This window comes from Thalassophryne amazonica, chromosome 6, assembly GCF_902500255.1.
Source record: "Thalassophryne amazonica chromosome 6, fThaAma1.1, whole genome shotgun sequence".
In the NCBI taxonomy this organism is placed as follows: domain Eukaryota; kingdom Metazoa; phylum Chordata; class Actinopteri; order Batrachoidiformes; family Batrachoididae; genus Thalassophryne; species Thalassophryne amazonica.
This window is the reverse complement of record NC_047108.1, coordinates 109520661-109545176: the sequence shown is the minus strand read 5'-3', so window position 1 is coordinate 109545176 and position 24516 is coordinate 109520661. Positions and strand designations below refer to the sequence as shown.

The 24516-nt window shown below is 43.7% G+C and overlaps 1 protein-coding gene across 1 annotated transcript in view; it reads right to left on the bottom strand.

Annotated features, from left to right (window-relative positions):
* si:ch211-218o21.4 overlaps window positions 1-24516 on the bottom strand; it is a 66337-nt gene that overhangs the window by 37822 nt on the left and 3999 nt on the right. Inside the window, exon 3 of the mRNA XM_034173127.1 lies at window positions 24189-24291. Within this exon, the coding sequence (XP_034029018.1) occupies window positions 24189-24291 (103 nt within the window). The remainder of the gene's footprint in view (window positions 1-24188; window positions 24292-24516) is intronic.

The window sequence follows — 24516 nt, the reverse complement described above, 5'->3', positions numbered from 1 at the left end:
TCATCCTGCTACCAATGGATCTGCAGAACGCCTAGTGCAAAGCTTCCTGCTACAGTACCACCGTACACCGACATCCTGTGGATACTCGCCAAGTGAACTCCTCAACGGTCGCCAACTCAGAGCACGGATCGACACTCTGCTGCCGTCACCTGTTCACATCGCTGAAGGAAAGCAGATACGTCAGGTGACCAAAATACAGGTGCAGGAATTGCCCATACCCATGGACAAGCTCACCCTAAAGTACCAAGTTGGTGACCCAGTCTATATGGAGTACTTCAGACCTTGTCGTGACCAACAGCCGAGATGGTTTCCTGCCATCGTCACAAAACGACTGGGTACCAGATCAGTCAATGTGAAGGTTATTCCTCAAGGACCCACCTGGAGATGTCACTGGGAGCAGCTACATCCCAGATACATCAGTGAGGATGTCGTTGGACTCAACCATGATAAACTGAGTGCACAGCTATTATGTAAGTGAGTATTCTAACTGCATCATTTACGTGCATATGTTCCAACCCCAAGCTTATAAACCTGAACGTTTACTGGATTTAAACATGGCCTAACATGATTAACACCATACATCACACTGTACATAATTATAAGGCAGCTTCTTTACTTCAAAAAAGAGAAAGAAATTCAACCAACCCTTAAAAGTAAAAAAAATAGTAAAATGCCTTTCAAAGGGATGCAGTACTCTTGAAATAGTTACTGAGATGTGATCATCAAACAATCAAACATTTTGCTGCAAACAGTCAATGCAAGAAACATTTGGAGAAAATATGCAAATTGCAAAATTGCAAATATGCAAATTGCAAAAGACTTGAGAATTGTTAAATGTGACACGACCAGAAACCCGAGGTCAGGAAGGCTGAAGCCTGACCACCACTGAACAAGACACACACTGAAACATCACTGGACCAAGAAAAAGGTTAAGACCTGAAATGGGAGGTGATGGTCTAGTGGTTAAAGCACTGGGCCTGAGATCTTTGGTTCAAATCCCAGCCTGACCAGAAAATCACTAAGGGCCCTTGGGCAAGGTCCTTAATCCCCTAGTTGCTCCCAGTGTGTAGTGAGTGCCTTGTATGGCAGCACCCTGACATCCGGGTGAATGTGAGGCATTATTGTAAAGAGCTTTGAGCGTCTGATGCAGAAGGAAAAGTGCTATATAAATGCAGTCCATTTACCATTTATTTGACTGTTGATGGATGGATGGATGGATGGATGGACGGACCGACGGACGGACGGACCGACCGACCCCCGGCTCTTGGTGGACCAAACTAATGGACCCATGGCTGGATTACAAATGGACACAGAGCAAAACTTCCAGTCAGACACCATCAAGGTGGTGGAGGGTTACTGGTATAGGCTGCTATTACTTTGACCTTTTTGGGTTGAAGATGGACATAAGATCAACTCCCAAACCTGCTGCTAGTTTTTAGAAGATACTCCCTGCATCAATAAAACAGTCAGATTCTGTAAAAAAGGGGTGCCCAAGTTCAGTCCTCGAGAGCTATCTTCCTGACCCTCATAGTTGTCTCCCTGTTCCAACACACCTGAATCCAATGAAAGACTCATTAGTAGGCTTTTAACGAGAATTTCCTTGGATTCAGGTGTGTTGGAGCAGGGAGACAACTAAGAGGGTCAGGAAGGTAGATCTCGAGGACCGAACTTGGGTACCCCTGCTGTCAAGTCCAGACTTAAGACGTACTTATTTTCCCTTTCGTATGGCTAGCATACTGGCATAGTATGTTACTATGCTTTTAACTTTTTTAAATTCATTTTATTAGTAAACGGAGCGGGCCACGGCCTCAACTTTATCTAAATTCTGGGTGAAACTTAGGGCTAGTGGCCGGCGATCACCTTAGTATTTATTTTTGTTTTTCTTGTTGCTTAATGCTGACAGATTATACTGTATTTGTTGTATTTCTGATGCCTGATTCTGTTTTCTTTCTCTCTGTTTGAGGTGCGGCTCCATCCAGAGATGGTGTGGTGTCTATTCCTATAACCCTCCTGTCCTGTCCTCTGGCAACATTTACTGTATATTCGTTTTGTGAATTGTTTTGTAATTTGTGTCTGTAGCATGGGCCAAGCAGAGGTCACCCCTTTGAGTCTGGTCTGTTTGAGGTTTCTTCCTCAGAGGGAGTTTTTTTCTTACCACTGTCACCTGTGTTCTTGCTCTGGGTGTTGTGAAAGTCTAGTGACACGGACCCACAACAGGGGGCGTAAATGAACGGACAATAGAAGGAGTTAAATTTGAACACTTTACTGTTGTGAATGCCACAACCAAACACAGCAGATTATAGAATAAATACAAAGTCAATGGATAAAGGTGTCGTGTGGGCAGGCTCGACGATAGAAGACGTCCGTCTAGAGAAGAACCGGAACCACACGATTTCCTCCGCCACCGAACCCGAAGGATACTGGAGCCGCCAGGTCCCGAGTCCCTCAGGTGGCCAACGTCTCCGTGTGTCGGATCTGGTACTACTGGCGAAGAGCAAAGACAGTCAAGTGTGGGTGTGTGTACACCCAGTAACAACAACGGTGGGAATTCCACCTCCACCTCAAATCACACACTTGTGCAGCTCCTGTTTAACCACTTATCTGGTTGGGGTGTGAGGCGAAGCCGTCGCTAATCACACCAAACGCCAATCCAGCAGATAAGGAAACACCACAGGAAAACGGCTGCAAAAAGAGCTCAGATTATTTGTCAGAGTTGACGATAGCTGAGAAGTTACCTCCGTAGAAGAATGATATCTCGGCGACGTGGTGGAGGTGTCATCCTGCTTTTATCCGGGGTGAGTGCAGATGATCGGTGACAGCTGTCATAGTTGATGAGTGACAGCTGTCACCTCGGCTGTTCCTGTGAGGCGGCAGCACCCTCTCGTGCCTGAAGCCCGCACTTCAGGCAGGGCGCCCTCTGGTGGTGGGCCAGCAGTACCTCCTCTTCTGGCAGCCCACACAACACTGGGAGTTGGTAAGGTTAGACCTTACTTGTGTGAAGCACCTTGTGGCAACTTTGTTGTGATTTGGTGCTATATAAATGAAATAAATTAATTTCAAGCAGCGGTCCAGGAAAAAAGTCTGCATCATTCAAGAAGGTAATTATTTTTTTGGAATGCCACAATGCTCCATCACATACATTCTCCACTGCTCAGCCACCAAAGACCTCAAAGATGACAGAATGATGACACGGCCCGCATCCTCACCAGACTTAAACGCTATTGAGAACTTGTGAGCACTTCTTAAATGTGAGATTTACAGTGAGGGGAAATGATGCACCTCTTTGAACAGAGTTTGGGAGGATGTGGTTGCTCCTCCACCAAAAACTGATCTTCAACAGACCAAGAAACAGACAGACTCCATGGACAGAAGACTCACGGTAGTTACTGAGAAGAAGGGTGGCGATGTCAGTCACTGAATATTTTTATACCATGACATGGCCGTGTCTGTTACCTTCGGCTTGTGTGGAACTTCATAAACCCAAATCTAATCTAAGGCATCTTACCTATATATTACACTGGAATCAACCCCAAATCCAAACAGTCAAAATGCCAACCTAGTGAGGTCCTTAGTTTGGGGCTCATTAATATAAGGTCACTGTCTTCAAAATCACTGTTGATAAATGACTGAGGAAGGACAGTGACTAAGTGGTTAGCACTGTTGCCTTACAGCAAGAAGGTCATGGGATTGATTCTCACCTGTGGCCTTTCTGTGTGGAGTTTGCATGTTCTCCCCATGTTTGTGTGGGTTCTCTCCGGGTGCTCCGGCTTCCTCCCACATCCAAAGACATGCGGGTTAGGTGGACTGGAAACTTTAAATTGTCCGTAGCTGTGAATGTGTTTGTGTATATGTGGTCCTGTGACAGACTAGGGTCTTGTACAGGGCGAACCCCACCTCACGCCCTATGACTGATGGGATATGCTCCAGCTGCCCCATGACCCTTAACTGGAGTAAGCGGGCATAGAAAAGGGATGGATGGATAAATGATCTATTTATGGAACACTGCCTAGATAAGATTGGTTTATGTGAAACCTGGCTGAAACCTACTTCTATCCTCCCCTTAAATGAAGCCTGCACACCTACAGTACATACACATTTAGTCACATCCCTCACAATACAAAGCCAGGAGGAGGTGTTGCTTGAATTCATGAATCTGGGTTTAGTTTAAAGGAAAAGAAAATCCACTGATAATTTATGATTGGGTTGGGACATTATGATATTGAGAGCCCATATGAAAAGTTGTAGGCATGTGTGATCATTTATGTTAAAGTTAAGAGTGTTTTTGTATGGCTGGTCTAAAGCCACCAGCAAGGCCGCCATGCCGTCTGCTATAATAGCGATGCGTGATGTCACATGGGCACAGAGGTTCACAACTCATCAGTGTAGCCCTGCAGTATAGAAGGGGCAAAGCACATAAGTGGCAATCATCATCCCAGATCCTGGATCAGTATCGGGTTCCGATACCGAAGTAATTTGCGGATCAGAATTTTCCGATCCAACCTGCAGGATTTTCCGATACTGGAGAGAAACCACGTATGTGAAACCTCCCCAGTGCTGCCTGCTCTGTTTACTGCTGAGTGGCAGGAGAGGAGGGGGAGTGGGAGGGGGAGGAGGGAGGTTTCTGCGCTGAAGGCGAGCCGTTTCTTCTGCGAGCCCACATCAAAGACTAGTTTTAATCCAGAGTTAATGGCAAATTTCTGCCCGGCTCTCAGGTTCAAATGTTCTGTGCTGCAGAACAAGAATGAACTGAATTATTACTGAAAATCACCCGCTTTTTGTCCCAAGGCTGTGATGTGAAACGCTTTCACAGCAGCTCGCAACGCAGCTGGAGAGAAACAGAGGAACTTTCCCTCCACTGAGTGGGAAAACCACCAAAAGCCTTCAGTGTTTATCCAGAGCCACAAACACCGCTCATGATACATTTAGAAATTTAGTTTATTTTACAGTTGAAAGTCTTCGTGTTTGCTCAGCAAGAAAACGGAGAGAGAGAGAGAGAGAGAGAGAGAGAGAGAGAGAGAGAGAGAGAGAGAGAGAGAGAGAGAGAGAGCAGGAGAAAGAGGGAGAGAGTGAGAGAGAGAGAGAGAGCGGGAGAAAGAGAGGAAGGGAGAGCGAGGGAGAGAGAGAGACCGAGTAAGACAGAGTGGGAGAGAGAGAGAGAGAGAGAGAGAGAGAGCGTGAGAGAGCGGGAGAAAGAGAGGAAGGAGAGAGAGACAGGGAGAGAGAGAGGAAAGGAGAGAGAGAGGGAGGGAGGAAGAGAGTGAGGAGAGAGAGCAGGAGAGAGAGAGGAGAGAAAGAGAGGGAGAGAGTGGAAGGGAAGAGAGAGACAGCAAGAGGGAGAGGAAGGGGGAGAGAGGGAGGGAGAGAGCAAGGGGGAGGAAGAGGACTTTTACATCAGCGTGTGTTCGCCATTTGTAGCTTCTGTGCTCATGCTACATCATAGCAGCGCCGCAAGCAATAAAGGGTTTTTTTCCTGATTGGTTAAAATTGTGTCAATGGCGGCATTCATGAAATCATTGAATTCTGCTTAAATGCCGACTTTTGAGGCTGATATTTCAGTTGTAAGAGCTCCTTATTTTCATTGATATGCATCAATTGTTTGTTTTTAGCATAGTCTATCTTCCCAGCTGTGTTTTATCAGTGGGTTTTCTTTTCCTTTAACAGCCCTTGGGGGTCCAAATGTAAAACATATACCTCATTTGACCATTTAACTCTCTGCTCTTCTCAGGATGCGACATATAGTCAAGGTCAGAAGAATAAAATTCAACCATGCTACTGTGTCACTGTATATAGGCTCCCGGGCCCAGATTATGAAATCTTAGATAAATTTGGTGAGTTTATCTCTAATTTGGCAACCTGTGCAGATAACATTTTGATTATTGGTGACTTCGATTCATATAAAAAAGCCTTCTGATCCCCTCTGCAACTCATTCACAGAAATTATAGATGTATTAGGATTCCAGCAATGCATTCAGCGTTTGACTGACATTAGTGGAAACACCCTGGATTTGGTCCTCGTCCACGGTATGTCTGTCACAAATATTGACATCATGCCTTTTGTGTTGGTGGTCTCACTTATTACAGTCTCTTTGCCTTGTCCACTCGGATGACACACTTCAAGGATTCAAGGACCTTTATTGTCATGCCAACTCACATTTCCATGTTAGTGGTATGAGATTTGTACTCAGGTCCTGGTTATTAAAAAAAAAACTATAAATAAAACCTATTAAAATGAAATAAAAGCCAAAATTACCATATTTAATACCAAATATAGGTGTGAACAGCAAGTATATCTATGATATTGCACTGGGAATTAATCGGAAACCAATATTGTACATTTGTTGCACACAGGAGGTTTTTGCACATGGACAATTAAAGTGGTTTTGGTGCAGTTTGTATGTGATCATGAAAATTCTTATGGAGCACAGCTCAAGTTCAACAGTCTGACAGCCTCAGGGAAGAAGCTGTTTCTGAGCCTAGTAGTTCTGCTCTGAATGCTCCTGAACTGCCTGCCTGAGGGAAGGAGCTGAAACAGACTGGGTGCGGGATGGGAGGAGTCCCTCAGAATGCGGAGAGCCCTTCCTCTGCACCGTGATAAGTAGAGATCTGAGGTACTGGGAAGGCTGCTACCTACAATCCTCTGTGCAGCCTTTACCACCCTCTGCAGACCCCCCCTCTCAAGCAGCCATGTAGCTGCCGTGCCACACAATAATGCAGGTGGAGAGGATGCTCTCCACTGCACAGTGATAGAAGCTCCTCAAAATGAAACTCCCAAGTCCAGCTCTCTGCAGCTTCCTAAGAAGAAGAAGCGTTGGTGGGTTTTCCTGACCAAACAGGAGGTATTGGCACCCCAGGTGAGATCACTGGATATGTGCACACCCAGGTACCTGAAGCTGGAGACCACTTCCACAGCTGCTCCTCCAATATACAAGGGAGGGGGAGGGCACTTGTTCCTTCTAAAATCCACTACCATTTCCTTGGTCTTCTTCACACTGATGCAGAGATTGTTATCTTTGCACCACTGCACCAGATGTTCCACCTCCTCTCTGTATATGGACTCATCATCGTCCTTGATGCATCCCACTACTGTTGTGTCGTCCGCAAACTTAACTATATAACAGCTGGGATGTCTAGCTGAGCAGTCATATGTTAGCAGACTTATTTATCATCATGGCGACACATCAACTTCTGAACTACAAATTAAGCTGCAGGCAGACTGCCTGATATCTTAGCATCACTTTAGGAAAATGACCATTCAGTAGATATTTTTGTGGACAGCCTAAACTCAGTGCTGACAACCACATGCAACATGATCGTTCCACCTACAGTATATTAAAACCACACCCCCACAAAACACACTCACCTTGGTTCAGTGATCATTTACGTGGACTCAAGCATAAGGCAAGAGGTCTAGAACAAAAATGGCATTAGACGTATTCCACCTTGCACTGCGTGATGCTATCTTAGACTATAAGCATGCACTACTGGCAACAAAGCGCAACTATTACTCTTATTTGATCAACAAAAACAAGTATAACTCAAAGTTTTTGTTGCACACGGTGGCAACACTTATTCATGGACAACCACCTGTAGTTCGCTCTCCTTTTACAGCACAAGATTTCTTGGATTACTTTGAGAAGAAAATAGAAAACATTAGGTTAAACTTATCCCAGAATGCCTTAACCCAGCCACTACACCCTGCTATTGAGGTGGGTGCCATTACTGAGGTATGACCTAGATTTACAGAATTTGATAGTATCTCACTAGGTCTGCTGACAAAACTCGTGACATCAACAAAAAGCACAACCTGCTTATTTGATCCTTTACCAACAAAACTGTTTAAGAACCTGTGGCCCACTCTTGGGCCGACTGTGCTGGAAATTATTAATCACTCATTAACTTCTGGATCTGATCCTAAATGTTTCAAATTTGCAGCGATTAAACCATTACTTAAGAAATCTAATCTTGACCCCAGTGTATTGGAAAACAATAGTCCTATATCAAACCTAAAAGTAGTTTCATGGCAGCTTGTGGACCAGCTTACTGAGAATAATCTCTTTGAGCCACTGCAGTCTGCTTTTAGAAAATATCATTCCCCAGAGATGGCTCTCACTAAAGTGGTGAATGACCTTCTGCGAGCAATGGATTTGGACACCACTACGGTTCTGGTGCTGTTGGATCTCAGTGCTGCATTTGATACTGTGGATCATCATATTCTATATGATAGACTGGAGAATCATTTTGGGATTACTGGGAGTGCCCTTGCATGGTAGATGTCATACCTGACCAGTCGTTCTCACAGTGTTTTGTACAATAACACTACCTCTAACCTTAGTGACATGAAATTTGGGGTTCCACAGGGGTCCATCTTAGGGTCCCTGCTTTTCTCCCTTTATATATAACACCTCTTGGGCAGATATTGCTGTATTTTGGGATTATCTTTCATTACTATGCTGATGATACTCAGTTGTACATGCTTATACCGCTGGTCATCTCACATACATAAAATCCTTAGAGGATTGACTTGCATCAGTGAGAAGCTGGATGTCAAGTAATTTCCTATGTCTAAATTCAGAGAAGACTGAAATGATGGTCCTTGGTACAGTGAGACATCGGCATCAGTTTGACCAGCTATTACGTCCCTTGATTTGTGTATTATATGTCAAAGTCAGGAACTGTGGAGTAATTTTTGATCCCACATTGTCCTTGACCTCCACATTAGAGATATTACGAGGACTGCTTTCTTCCACCGTCGTAACATAGCAAAGATTCGTCCCATCCTGTTTATGGCTGATGCTGAGACCTTGATTCATCCGTTTGTCTCTTATAGATTGGACTACTGCAATGTTCTGTTTTCTGGTTTACCGCAGTCCAGCATTAGAGGTCTCCAATTGGTTCAAAATGCTGCTGCCAGACTTCTGACATGAAGCAGAAAGTTTGACCACATTACACCCATTTTGGCATCTCTTCACTGGCTTCCTGTCCCTGTGAGATCAGATTTTAAGGTTCTGCCTATAAAATTATTCATGGACTAGCACCTCCCTACCTAGCTGACCTAATTAAACCCTACGTACCAGCCTGTGCCCTGCATTCACAGGACTACTTTGTGTCCCTAAATTAAAAAAAAAGTCTGCAGGTCACAGAGCCTTCTCTTATCGTGTACCTGTCTTGTGGAATGATCTCTCTGCAGTAATTCTGGGTGTGTTAGTGTAGCTCAGTTCTAGCTGACCACCTTAGTGTTCTCTCTGCTTCCCTGTTGATTTGGTACAGTTAATTCTGGCTGACTGATTTGACTCTTTTTCTCTCTGTCCAAGGTACTGATGAGACCTTTAATGGGCCCCAGGGCACTGGAATTACCTTAGGATGTCCTACCTATTCAAGACCCGGAGACAGAGCCTAATAATAAAGATAGATAGTTTTATCTCAATAACGACTCTGTTTTTGTTGCTTCCCTGTTTATTCTGATTTTCCCTTAATCTTTTGTAAACACCTTGTAAATTATAGTTTTGCCCAAGCAGTGGGTCACCCCCCTGAGTCTGGTCTGCTTGAGGTTTCTTCCTCAAAAACATCAGAGGGAATTTTTTTTTACCAGTATCCCCTGTGTGTTTGCTTTGGGGCGTTGGTGAGGTTTGCACTTATCCATATGAAGCACCTGGACGCAGCATTGTAATTTGGTGCTACTTGAATAAAATAAATGAATAAATTGAATTGGCCTTCTGTAGCTCCTTCAGTTGAGGGTGCAACAAGTATTCCATCATGTTGTGGTTCTACTCCATAAACTTCGGTGTTTCCTGTGGTATTTGGTGCATTATTTCTGCAATTCACCCTCTCTGTGTGAGAGGGAGGGATCATGAATTAGATATGTTATCTTTGACACAAGCTGTTAGCCCCCAAAATGCGAATCAGCTGCAAATCAGGAATTATCCACAAACCATTAATTGCAAAACGTGAATACTGAAAAAATATCTCGCAAAACGTGAACCTGGGTCTCACAAAATGTAAATCTTATTCATGATATACAGCATATATTTTTTCAGTTTAGTAGTTTGTGGTTTTCAGTTTATGGATTAATTACTGCAGGAAATAGTTTCTCACGTCAAGCAACCCAGTCCAGTCGAAGATTCAAGCTTCTCTACTATGGAAACCACCTGGACAACTGAGAGCCTACACAGAAATACTGCAGGAAATCTTGATCACAAACCATATCACCGTAAAAAAAAAAAAATTAACTTGTTTGGGGGGTGGGGGTCACGACAGCCGGTGGGTGAGGTGGGGAGGTGATCTGAGCAGCTCTCGCTTCTGGTGTGGTGCGCCGGTCCCCACTGGGTGTGTCCCGCTCCGGGAACAGTGTCAGGTGAGGAATTTGACTGGGACAGTCCACCTGTCAAACTCACAGAGGAGAGAAACCTCCCCCTCCGGTAAACGGCTCAATAATCTGAAGAGAAATGTTGCAGAAAAACAAACAACACTAGTTTCTAACCTCAGGAAGGTAGACAAGGAGCTACAACCTTGTTTTTATCCATATGAGCCGTCCTCTAAGCTGGAAAATTAACATTGACGTGAATGAGCAGAAACAGAAGTGTTGGGATCGTCTACGCTTACGTTTCTCTGCCACCTGCTCATTCAGATCAATAATATTTTTTTCCAACTCAGAGGATGGCTCATATGGGTCAGTACTACTGACCTGTGTGTAAACCTATCAAACGCCTTCTATCATCTTTATTCTGATGACACTGGAATCTATTGTTGTTCAAACTCAATGACTCAGGCATTTGAATTCTTGCGGTTCGCTTTTGACCTTGTACAGTGCCATCTGGAAAATTTCAAACTATTGTTGAATGCACACACACTCACTCACTCACTCATCTTCAACCGCTTATCCGGGATCAGGTCACAGGGGCAACAGGGGACCCAGACTTCCCTTTCCCATGCCACATTGACCACCTTTGACTGGCAGATCCCGAGGCGTTCCCAGGTGCACTTTGGCTTTCCCATGTGCCTGGAACACCTCGCTAGGGAGGCACCCAGGGGGCATCCTTAATAAATTCCCGAACCACCTCAGCTGGCTCCTTTCAATGTGAAGGAGCAGCGGCTCTACTGCGAGCTCCCCACAGATGACCAAGCTTCTCACCTTATCTCTAAGGGAGACACAAGCCACCCTCCTAAGGAAGCCCATTTTGGCCGCTTGTACCCACGATCTAGTTCTTTTGGTCATGACCCAACTCTCATGACCATAGGTGAGAGTAGGAACAAAGATTGACCAGTAGATCGAGAGCTTCGCCTTTTGGCTCAGCTCCCATTTCATCACAACAGTACGGTAGAGCGAATGCAACACCACCCCTGCTGCGATGATTCGCCTGCCAGGTACTTGAACTCCTTCAGTTGGGGCAAGACCTGATTCCCTACCCGGAGGAGGTAATCCATTGGTTTCCTGCTGAGAGCCATGGCCTCAGGTTTAGAGGTGCTGATCCCAGCCGCTTCACACTCAGCTGTGAACCGATCCAGTGAGTCTTGGTGGTCACAGGCCGATGAAGCCAACAGGTAGTGGTGGACACAGCTAACCAAAAAGTCAGCTTCAATAACCATTAATCCGATAACTGAAAAGTTATCTTTTATGACTCTAAACTGTTAAACTGCTAAAAAAAATATCTTTATTAAAGATAACTGATAACCGATAATTTAGTATTGATTTGGACGTGGTCACATGAGATTACACTGTCGGCTTCTGATAAACCAGTTTCACTTTAAGCGCCGCAGGGGCTGCTGGGTAAATTCAAGGATCACAAACACATAAGAACACATGAAAAATGAATGAATAGAAAAACAAAACCCCAAACACTGTCATCATCTTTCAAAAGCAGTAAAACACAGTATTAGAAGTCACAGGATCAACAGGATTGGTGACAAGGCGCAGCCCTGATAGAAGCCAACCCACACCGGAAATGAGTCTGACTTACTGCCGAGCACCCGAACACAGCTCTCGCTTTGTGAGTACTGAGCTTGAATGGCACTGAGAAGGGACCCCCTCAATCCATACACCAACAGCACCTCCCACAGTATCTCCTGGGGTACCCGATCATACGCCTTCTCCAAGTCCACAAAACACATCTGCGTCTACTGATGGTTGGCTCTCACTGCGGTATTGTATCACTTCCTGTTCCGGAGCACAGCGGTGTTTTGCTGTATCTGTTAGCTGTTTAATCTGCACAGTTAGATTGATCTAGTTAACTAGATAATGATTTGTTTCACAGTGTAATCTTCACGTGCCTTAACTAAAGCACTCCCTCTGCTGAATCACCTCTAAATTATTTACACATTATTCACTTTGTGTGTTTTTAGGAATCCGCTAGCTTAGCGCAGCTACTAGCTCTTAGCCGGTTTAGCATGGCGGCTTCTCCTGTCTCTCCTGCACTTTTCTGCTCTGGGTGTGAAATGTTTAGTTATTCCTCGGCCTCCTTTAGCAGTAATGGTACTTGTAATAAGTGTAGCTTATTCTTAGCTTTGGAGGCCATGCTGGGCGAATTGGAGAGTCGGCTCCACACCTTGGAAAATCCTACAACTAGCCAGGCCCCTGTAGTCGGTGCAGACCTAGGTAGCTTACCCGCCGTTAGTTCCCCTCCAGCAGATCCCGAGCAGCCGGGAAAGCAGGTTGTTTGGGTGACTGTGAGGAGGAAGCGTAGTCCTAAACAGAAGCCCTGTGTACACCGCCAGCCCGTTCACATCTCTAACCGTTTTCCCTACTCGGCGACACACCCGCTGAGGATCAAACTCTGGTTATTGGCGACTCTGTTTTGAGAAATGTGAAGTTAGCGACACCAGCAACCATAGTCAATTGTCTTCCGGGGGCCAGAGCAGGCGACATTGAAGGAAATTTGAAACTGCTGGCTAAGGCTAAGCGTAAATTCGGTAAGATTGTAATTCACGTCAGCAGTAATGACACCCGGTTACGCCAATCGGAGGTCACTAAAATTAATATTGAATCGGTGTGTAACTTTGCAAAAACAACAATAACAGATGCTCAAAGTGCTTTACAATAATGCCTCACATTCATCCCAATGTGAGGCTGCTGCCATGCAAGGTGCCCACTACACACCGGGAGCAACTAGTGGATTAAGGACTTTTCCCAAGGGCCCTTAGTAATTTTCCGGTCATGCTAGGATTTGAACCAAGGATCCTCTGGACTCAAGCCCAACGCTTAACCACTAGACCATTACCTACCCAGAGGTGGTCTTAGATCTCCAGGGGACTTGCCACTGCAGAGTTGTTTGACTATCTCTGTGACTTCCACCAGGGAAATTGATGAAAATCCTCCATCAGCTTCCAGCTCTGCCCCTACTATAGAGGGTGCTCCGGTCTGATGAAGCACTTTCTCAAAATGTTCCTTCCAGTGCCCGATTACCTCCGCAGGTGAGGTCAACAGAATACCACCCTTACTATAAACAGCTTGGATGGTACTCTGTTGACCAACCTTGGATGGTTCTGCGTTATTCCTTCCTGAGGTGCCTGATGGTCCACCAGAAGCACCTTGGTCCTGACCGAAAGTTCTTCTCCATGGTTGATCCAAACTCCTCCCATACCTGCTGCTTTGCCTCCCCCACAGCAGAGACTGCTGCGCTTCGGGCCTGTCGGTACCTTCCAATTGCCTCCGGAGTCCTCCGAGATAACATATCCCAGAAGGATATTCTTCAGTCATTCATTCTTGAATGCAGCAAAATCAAAAATAATGTTTTCTCAAAGTCACATATTTCCTTGGAGAGCATACCATCAATTAAAACCACTCAAGGTAATATTCTTGAATGACGACTCAGCAGTTACAAGTATTTGGGATTAACTACTGACACGGAGTTTGATCATGTTTCCCCTCAAGTGCCCAGAAGCTCCTGATAACTGATACCTTCCTGCCTTTCTGGACTACGGTGATGTCATGTACATGTGCACTTCAACCAGCTGTCTACAGTCCTTGAACCCAATGTATCAATGTGCCTTGAGATTAATCACTGGTTGTCGCCGCCTCACCCACCACTGTGAATTGTCTGCCAAAGCTGGCATGCCCTCTTTGACCGTAAGGTGACATACACACTGACCGTAAGGTGACATACACACTGACTCTGGTTTACAAGACTCTTACTGGACTGGTTCCAACCTATTTATCCATTTTACTTCAGGGGTCTGAAAGCCGTTACGCTCTGCATTCGAACAACTTGTTATCTTTCCGTGTACCTTGTGTCCGCTCTGAAATGGGAAAGAAAGCTTTCAGTTTTTCTGCTCCCTCTGATTGGAACGTCCTCCAATCTGAACTGAAACTGTCTGGGTTAACGTCTCTGAACGCTTTCTGCTCTGTTTTAAGAGATCCCAAATAAATTCTAATCCGTTTTTTTCCTCCACACATTGTGTTTTTTTTAATGTTCTCTTGATGATGTTAACCTGTCTATTATGACGTGTGCTGCTGCCTTTCTTGGCCATGTCACCCTAGTTAAAGAGGTCTCTATCTCAATGAGATTTTATGTGGTTAAATAAAGTTGAAGAAGATCCTCAGTGGCCCTGCATTAGACTGGTGTCCTGTCCAGGTTGTACCCCACCCTTTGACTGCTGGGGTAGGCTCCAGACCCCCCACCCTTGTGACCCTTAATTGGAGTAAGCAGTTGTAGAAAATAAATGAATGAATCTTCTTTTGCCTTTTGGATCTAAGGGTACTTTCTTGATTTTACCATGCTTTGTCATTCTACGAGGTCTGTTAGAAAAGTATCCGACCTTTTTATTTTTTTTTAAAAACTATATGGATTTGAATCATGTGCGCTTGCATCAGCCAAGCTTGAACCTTCGTGCGCATGCGTGAGTTTTTTCACGCCTGTCTGTTGCGTCATTTGCCTGTGGGCAGGCTTTGAGTGAGCACTGGTCCAGCCCCCTCGTCGGATTTTCATTGTCAGGGAAATGGCTGAGCGACTGCCGCTTTGCTCCATGAAAATTTTTTTCAGAAACTGTGTGAGACAGCGATGTGGAAACCATTCGGAAAATTCAGATGGCTTTCGGTGAAGATTCTATCGGCGTCACACAGATTAAGGAGGATTACAATCGGATTAATGACGGCCCACAGCAGCAGAGGGCGCGCCGCGCTTCGAGCAGCCTTCGACAGGCTGAAACGACCAGATCATTTCCAAAGTGAAGGCTGTGTTGATCCGAGACGTCGTATGACTACCAGAGAAATCACAGAAAATGTAACATTCCACTGTTACAGGAGATTTTGTAATGAAAGACATGCGAAGGAATTCACACGTCGGGACGGAGCCGCTTATGGCGCACAACAAAAACACCTTCATGTTGGAAGCCATTCGGAAGATTCAGACGGCTTTCGATGGCTTTTCAGTCGAGTGAGTATCCGAAAAAATGTGTAACAACTGGACACGCCACAACATGTCTTGTGAGACTTCCAACACGGAGGTGTTTTTTGTTGTGTGCCATGAGCGGCTCCGTCCCGACGTGCGAATTCCTCCGCACGTCTTTCATTACAAAATCTCCTGTAACAGTGGAATGTTCCACAAAAGTGCTGATGTTCACATTTTCTGCGATTTCTCTGGTAGTCACACGATGTCCCGGATCAACATAGCCTTCACTTTGGAAATGATCTGGTCTTTTCAGCCTGTCGATGGCCGCTCGAAGCGCGGCGTGCCCTCCGCTGCTGTGGGCCGTCATTAATCCGGTTGTAATCCTCCTTAATCTGTGTGACGCCGATAGAATCTTCACCGAAATCCATCTGAATTTTCCGAATGGTTTCCACCTGGCTGTCTCACACAGTTTCTGAAAACAATTTCATGGAGCAAAGCGGCAGTCGCTCAGCCATTTCCCTGACAATGAAAATCCGACGAGGGGGCTGGACCAGTGCTCACTCAAAGCCTGCCCACAGGCGAATGACACAACCGACAGGCGTGAAAAAACTCACGCATGAGCACAAAGGTTCAAGCTTGGCTGATGCAAGCGCACGATTCAAATCCATATAGTTTTTGAAAAAAATAAAAAGGTCGGAAACTTTTCTAACAGACCTCGTATTTTTAAGGTGCTTGCATTTACTATGACAACTTGCATATGAAAATATTCAGAACAATCTCAGCTTTCTGAATGTGAGACATATATTTGGCCTGTGTAAAGATATAATTTGGCTCTGAATCTGAAAATACAAAATGCGTTTTTTGAAATCTTCAACTCTTTCATGAAACAAACACCTTTATTCATGTGGATGAACTATTTTGGTTTATTTTAGAAATGTGTTTCCCAAAGTATTTGGTCCACAAATGCAGTGTAGTATATGAAGACAATTACAGTGGTCCCTCGCTATAACGCGGTTCACCTTTCGTGGCCTCGCTGTTTCGCGGATTTTTTTTAGTCCAATTTTGCATGCTTTTTGTTTTACAGTACATTGTGTTCCACGGCCTCATCAAACAGCCGGTCGCGACACCGCGAAGGGAGAGCACGTGCATTATGTTCTGCGTGTCTGTTTATAAGAATCTTCTCGCCCAGAAGAAAAAAGAGCGCCAACAACTACCCATAACTGTGTTCTACACTCGGAAAAAGACACCTGCAGCGAGTCAGTGGAAAAAGACGTGACAGCGCAAGGGCGCCAGGAGGAAGAAGCACGATCAGAGGAACTGTGAAATACTGGTCAGTCACTATTAATAATTTCTTATGTTTCCAACCTTGTACAATGATCGTTAAAATTAAATTTGTTAGTTCTAAAAGCCATCATAATTATTTATAGGAAAACGTTCTATTTTTATTTCTCAAACAAATGTTTTGGCCTGAAAACAGGTTGGTCTTATTTTTCTACTCAGGTTTGAACTTTGAGAGTGTTTACACACGAGAGAAGAGTGAGAAAATGTTCATGCCTGATTGAGAAAAGTGTATAAAGTGTGTAGTGAGGGATTTTACAGCTTTAAAACGTCTATAATAATTGTAAAAAATAACGCTGGCCACCTCGCGGATTTCGCCTATCGTGGGCTATTTTTAGAACGTAACTCCCGCGATAAATGAGGGACCACTGTATAGATCAGTGTACACCGTCAACCCGTTCACATCTCTAACCGTTTTTCCCCACTCGACGATACACTCGCCGAGGATCAAACTCTGGTTATTGGCGACTCTGTTTTGAGAAATGTGAAGTTAGCGACACCAGCAACCATTGTCAATTGTCTTCCGGGGGCCAGAGCAGGCGACATCGAAGGACATTTGAAATTGCTGGCTAAGGCTAAGCGTAAATTTGGTAAGATTGTAATTCACGTCGGCAGTAATGACACTCGGTTACGCCAATCGGAGGTCACTAAAATGAACATTGAATCGGTGTGTAACTTTGCAAAAACAATGTCGGACTCTGTTGTTTTCTCTGGGCCCCTCCCCAATCAGACCGGGAGTGACATGTTTAGCCGCATGTTCTCCTTGAATTGCTGGCTGTCTGAGTGGTGTCCAAAAAATGAGGTGGGCTTCATTGATAATTGGCAAAGCTTCTGGGGAAAACCTGGTCTTGTTAGGAGAGACGGCATCCATCCCACTTTAGAGGGAGCAGCTCTCATTTCTAGAAATCTGGCCAATTTTTTGGGATCCTCCAAACTGTGACTGTCTAGCGTTGGGACCAGGAGGCAGAGCTGTGGTCTTATACACCTCTCTGCAGCTTCTCTCCCCCTGCCATCCCCTTATTACCCCATCCCCGTAGAGACGGTGCCTGCTCCCAGACCACCAATAACTAGCAAAAATCTATTTAAGCATAAAAATTCAAAAAGAAAAAATAATATAGCACCTTCAATTGCACCACAGACTAAAAGAGTTAAATGTGGTCTATTAAACATTAGGTCTCTTTCTTCTAAGTCCCTGTTGGTAAATGATATAATAATTGATCAACGTATTGATTTATTCTGCCTAACAGAAACTTGGTTACAGCAGGATGAATATGTTAGTTTAAATGAGTCAACACCCCCGAGTCACACTAACTGTCAGAATGCTCGTAGCACGGGCCGGGGCGGAGGATTAGCAGCAATCTTCCATTCCAGCTTATTAATTAATCAAAAACCTAGACAGAGCTTTAATTCATTTGAAAGCTTGTCTCTTAGTCTTGTCCATCCAAATTGGAAGTCCCAAAAACCAGTTTTATTTGTTATTATCTATCGTCCACCTGGTCGTTACTGTGAGTTTCTCTGTGAATTTTCAGACCTTTTGTCTGACTTAGTGCTTAGCTCAGATAAGATAATTATAGTGGGCGATTTTAACATCCACACAGATGCTGAGAATGACAGCCTCAACACTGCATTTAATCTATTATTAGACTCTATCGGCTTTGCTCAAAAAGTAAATGAGTCCACCCACCACTTTAATCATATTTTAGATCTTGTTCTGACTTATGGTATGGAAATAGAAGACTTAACAGTATTCCCTGAAAACTCCCTTTTGTCTGATCATTTTTTAATAACATTTACATTTACCCTGATGGACTACCCTGCAGTGGGGAATAAGTTTCATTACACTAGAAGTCTTTCAGAAAGCGCTGTAACTAGGTTTAAGGATATGATTCCTTCTTTATGTTCTCTAATGTCATATACCAACACAGAGCAGAGTAGCTACCTAAACTCTGTAAGGGAGTTAGAGTATCTTGTCAGTAGTTTTACATCCTCATTGAAGACAACTTTGGATGCTGTAGCTCCTCTGAAAAAGAGAGCTTTAAATCAGAAGTGTCTGACTCCGTGGTATAACTCACAAACTCGTAGCTTAAAGCAGATAACCCGTAAGTTGGAGAGGAAATGGCGTCTCACTAATTTAGAAGATCTTCACTTAGCCTGGAAAAAGAGTTTGTTGCTCTATAAGAAAGCCCTTCGTGAAGCTAGGACATCTTTCTACTCATCACTAATTGAAGAAAATAAGAACAACCCCAGGTTTCTTTTCAGCACTGTAGCCAGGCTGACAAAGAGTCAGAGCTCTATTGAGCTGAGTATTCCATTAACTTTAACTAGTAATGACTTCATGACTTTCTTTGCTAACAAAATTTTGACTATTAGAGAAAAAATTACTCATAACCATCCCAAAGATGTATCGTTATCTTTGGCTGCTTTCAGTGATGCCTGGTATTTGGTTAGACTCTTTCTCTCCGATTGTTCTGTCTGAGTTATTTTCATTAGTTACTTCATCCAAACCATCAACATGCTTATTAGACCCCATTCCTGCCAGGCTGCTCAAGGAAGTCCTACCATTATTTAATGCTTCAATCTTAAATATGATCAATCTATCTTTGTTAGTTGGTTATGTACCACAGGCCTTTAAGGTGGCAGTAATTAAACCATTACTTAAAAAGCCATCACTTGACCCAGCTATCTTAGCTAATTATAGGCCAATCTCCAACCTTCCTTTTCTCTCAAAGATTCTTGAGAGGGTAGTTGTAAAACAGCTAACTGATCACCTACAGAGGAATGGTCTATTTGAAGAGTTTCAGTCAGGTTTTAGAATTCATCATAGTACAGAAACAGCATTAGTGAAGGTTACAAATGATCTTCTTATGGCTTCGGACAGTGGACATATCTCTGTGCTTGTTCTGTTGGACCTCAGTGCTGCTTTTGATACTGTTGACCATAAAATTTTATTACAGAGATTAGAGCATGTCATAGGTATTAAAGGCATTGCGCTGCGGTGGTTTGAATCATATTTGTCTAATAGATTACAGTTTGTTCATGTAAATGGGGAATCTTCTTCACAGACTAAAGTTAATTATGGAGTTCCACAAGGTTCTGTGCTAGGACCAATTTTATTCACTTTATACATGCTTCCCTTTGGCAGTATTATTAGACGGTATTGCTTAAATTTTCATTGTTACGCAGATGATACCCAGCTTTATCTATCCATGAAGCCAGAGGATACACACCAATTAGCTAAACTGCAGGATTGTCTTACAGACATAAAGACATGGATGACCTCTAATTTCCTGCTTTTAAACTCAGATAAAACTGAAGTTATTGTACTTGGCCCCACAAATCTTAGAAGCATGGTGTCTAACCAGATCGTTACTCTGGATGGCATTTCCCTGATCTCTAGTAATACTGTGAGAAATCTTGGAGTTATTTTTGATCAGGATATGTCATTCAAAGCGCATATTAAACAAATATGTAGGACTGCCTTTTTGCATTTACGCAATATCTCTAAAATCAGAAAGGTCTTGTCTCAGAGTGATGCTGAAAAACTAATTCATGCATTTATTTCCTCTAGGCTGGACTATTGTAATTCATTATTATCAGGTTGTCCTAAAAGTTCCCTAAAAAGCCTTCAGTTGGTTCAGAATGCTGCAGCTAGAGTACTGACGGGGACTAGCAGGAGAAAGCATATCTCACCCGTGTTGGCCTCCCTTCATTGGCTTCCTGTTAATGCTAGAATAGAATTTAAAATTCTTCTTCTTACTTATAAGGTTTTGAATAATCAGGTCCCATCTTATCTTAGGGACCTCGTAGTACCATATTACCCCATTAGAGCGCTTCGCTCTCAGACTGCGGGCTTACTTGTAGTTCCTAGGGTTTGTAAGAGTAGAATGGGAGGCAGAGCCTTCAGCTTTCAGGCTCCTCTCCTGTGGAACCAGCTCCCAATTCAGATCAGGGAGACAGATACCCTCTCTACTTTTAAGATTAGGCTTAAAACTTTCCTTTTCGCTAAGGCTTATAGTTAGGGCTGGATCGGGTGACCCTGGACCATCCCTTGGTTATGTTGCTTTAGACGTAGACTGTGGGGGGGTTCCCATGATGCACTGTTTCTTTCTCTTTTTGCTCCGTATGCATCACTCTGCATTTAATCATTAGTGATCGATCTCTTTTTCCTGGTTCTTTCCCTCAGCCCCAACCAGTCTCAGCAGAAGACTGCCCCTCCCTGAGCCTGGTTCTGCTGGAGGTTTCTTCCTGTTAAAAGGGAGTTTTTCCTTCCCACTGTGGCCAAGTGCTTGCTCATAGGGGGTCGTTTTGACCGTTGGGGTTTTACATAATTATTGTATGGCCTTGCCTTGCAATGTGGAGCGCCTTGGGGCAACTGTTTGTTGTGATTTGGCGCTATATAAGAAAAAAGTTGGTTGATTGATTGATTGATTGATTGATCAGTGTCCAAAATGGAAATATGTCCGTCATTCTTCATTGGTGTATTTTTGAGTTATTTAGATAAAATGGCTCTGAATCCTAATTATGAAGCATCATGGGATGTGAAAAAATAGCATGATGGCAGATTTTTTTGGAGACCTGCCCGTGACACCTATTCATATCTATCAGTGATGGTTACTTTTATAAAAAGGAAATGATGACTCTACAGGGATTCCTGATTATTTTCAAATAGTAAAATTTGTTGGGAAAGTGTAGGAACACGGACCCACAACAGGGGGCGCAAATGAACGGACAATGGAGAAAGTCAAATCACAAAGTTTTACTGTTGTGAAATCACACAACAAACACAACAGATTACAAATACAGCAGTAACCGAATTCCAATGGTGTCGTGTGGGCAGGCTCGACGATAGGAGACGTCTGTCCGAGTCGAACCGGAACCACCCGATTTCCTCTGCCACCGAACCCCGGGGATACTGGAGCCGCCAAGTCCCGAACCCCAGGTGGCCACTGCCTCCGCTCGTCGGATCCGGTACTGCTGGCAAGGAACAGAAACAGTCAGGTGTGGGTGCGGCTGCACCCAGCAACACACAGGGTGGGAACACCACCTCCACCTCTTGTCAGGAAAATACTGGTGAGTGCAGGAGTGTGAGTACTTATCCAAGAAGTCCAAAACAATCTCCTGCTGTACTACTCACTATCTGCTATCCAACACACAAGCAACAAAGTATTATCGTCAAGAACACAATCGGCTGAGTACGTTACCTCCTTAGTAGAGCGATATCTCAGCAAATGAGGTGGAGATGCCGTCCTGCTGATATACCTCCTTATTGATTGGGATCAGCTGTCTCCAGTGATGGGTGACAGCTGTCATCCTGGCTGCTCCCGCAAGGCGGCAGTGCCCTCCGGTGCCTGGAGCCCGCACTCCAGGCAGGGCGCCCTCTAGTGGTGGTGGGCCAGCAGTACCTCCTCTTCAGCGGCCCACACAACAAAATTAATGTACAAACAAAGAAACAAACATCTACTGATACATAGATCTGCTGGGCCATGCAGCATTCATGTGACACCCGTATGGGGTCTGAAAATTAAAAAGAACATTTTAAAATAAAGTGTTCTATGGGTTTTGACCCAAAATGCATAGAACACTGCATTTAGTGTCAAAATCCATACAACACTGCCATCTACTGGATGGGAGTGTGAATAGTGACCAACTATCACTTGCTATTTGTTGCGCTGAATCACACTTGACAAACATTATAATATAATATTTTTAGTTTATATGCTATAGTTGTGTTTTATAAGTGTAATAAAGGTTTACAATCAGAAATAAGAAAGGAAAAAGTAAAGCGGGAAATCATTTTCCACACACATTTATTCAAATCACACAGTAAACTATAATAAACAATTGTTTTGACACTTTATAAAGGTAATTTGGGCTCTTGTGTGAAAGACTGTACAACAAAAAGGTTCAAACAATAAACACAAATGCACATTTTGAACAATATATACAAAATGGTCTATGCATTTTGTTTGTCTTCATCTCAAAGCAATTTCTGTCTGCTATTACGCAAGGGTCACATCACAAACTTCTACTTCTACTGTGTTTAGGAGTGTTCTGTCCAGCTCTGAAAGCAGTTTTGACACTTTGTCCCATTTACACTCTCAGGAGTGGCCCCTCCCCTTCATTCCATTGATATGGTAAACAGTGCTTTACACCAGAGCGAGAGAGCTTGCCACAGGCTTATTCAATAACATTCACAGGTAATAAGGAGTGGAGCATCTCTAAAACTCACACAATCTGTGTTTGAGCACGTGAGATTGTCATCAGAGGCCCTCCTTCTGCTCCGTCTGCTCATTTTCACTGATTGTAATGGCGCAGGGCGCATTGGAGCAAGCAGCCAGATGGCTATCCAAATGGGCCAGCTACACATCACTCCTAAAAATGATCTTTGGTTTACCACGTGAGATAAATCTATCCTACGACTGGATTTTGGAAAACCATGTGACATTGAACCAATTCCGATTGGACACTCACATTGTGCACGTCATCACACCGCTTCTATGAGGAGTACAAAGATGGGCGATGGCTGCTTCAAAAGTCTGTGGAGTTAACTTTTCAGCAAAAAAAGTATGTTTCTATCTCATATCATTAAAAAGTCATTCATAATTTAGTAAAGCTTGGTCTCAGCCGTCATATACGATGGCATCGGCCCCAGAGGGTTAATGTTGATGAAGTGACCAGAATTAGTTTGGTTTATAAATCAAACCATAAGTCACAACTGCTTTGCTTTTAATGTCTTCTGCCACACGTCTGTGTTGTTCCATGTTAAATGTAAATGACTCTTCCTTACAGCAGTGGGCAGGGTGCACAACGACAGAAGCTCTGACTCGTTGTGTTAGGTGTGTGATCGCCTTAGATTCTAATCAGAAGCATTGGCGGTGCTTAAACTCAACACTGGCTTGTCAGTAGCAGACAGTGTACTGAGTCAATACTAAAAGTTAGCAGTTAGCGGTTAGCTGTAGCTTCTGCTAAATTTTTTTTAGCGGTTTATCGGTTTAGCGCTATAAAAGTTAACTTTTCAGTTTGCAGATTAGCGGCTATCGAAGCTAACTCTTTGGTTAGCTGTGCCCACCACTGCAGCTGTCTATGGAATTCTATCGCACAATGTAATGTGTGCAATTATTCTTAGTAAATCACCTGCAAAACTCAACTTGCAAAAGTTTGGAATAACAACAGATGGTGTTGTTAATTTTTTTTTAATTTTGTGAACTTTTTGGATGAATCTGAAACCTGTCAGTGCTTTCTCTGAGCCATGTTGTGGCGATCGCTTTACACTGCTGCAGCTTCCATGGAGTGGTGTTCCATTTCAAGTCTGAGAGGAAGAAAGCCGTCTTCATCTATTCTTAATGACGCCTGCATTTTAGATGATTTATGGCAAAGGTAAGGCACACATTAAATTGAAGGCCCCAAAAGACAAAATGTCTGTGTGAAACTAATTTACTGTCCTTCATCTCACAAAAGAAAAATCCCTTGTGTTCTGTAATTGATGTTCAATAAGGAATTTCAAGATTTTCTGATGAGTAGGGGACCTACCTTTTGTGGGCAAGTAGGAGTTCTTTATGTAGTTCCTGGTGTGTCCGAGAAGGCTTCATGGAGTTTGATGGACCTGAAGAAGCTTCATCCTTGACTCCATTATCTAACAGAGGATACACTGATTAACTGATTTGAAATGATAGTTTTACTTTTTAATCCTGTTTCACGACAGAACTAACATTTATGTCATAAAGAATATTGGCTTCATAATTTGCATGCTGTTCAAAAATACTAATCAGAAACATTTATCAGGCTTATGATCAGTATTTTGACAGGTGCACTTGAATGTAAAGGTGTTTTCACACTGTGGCAGATCGAGCAAATGGAT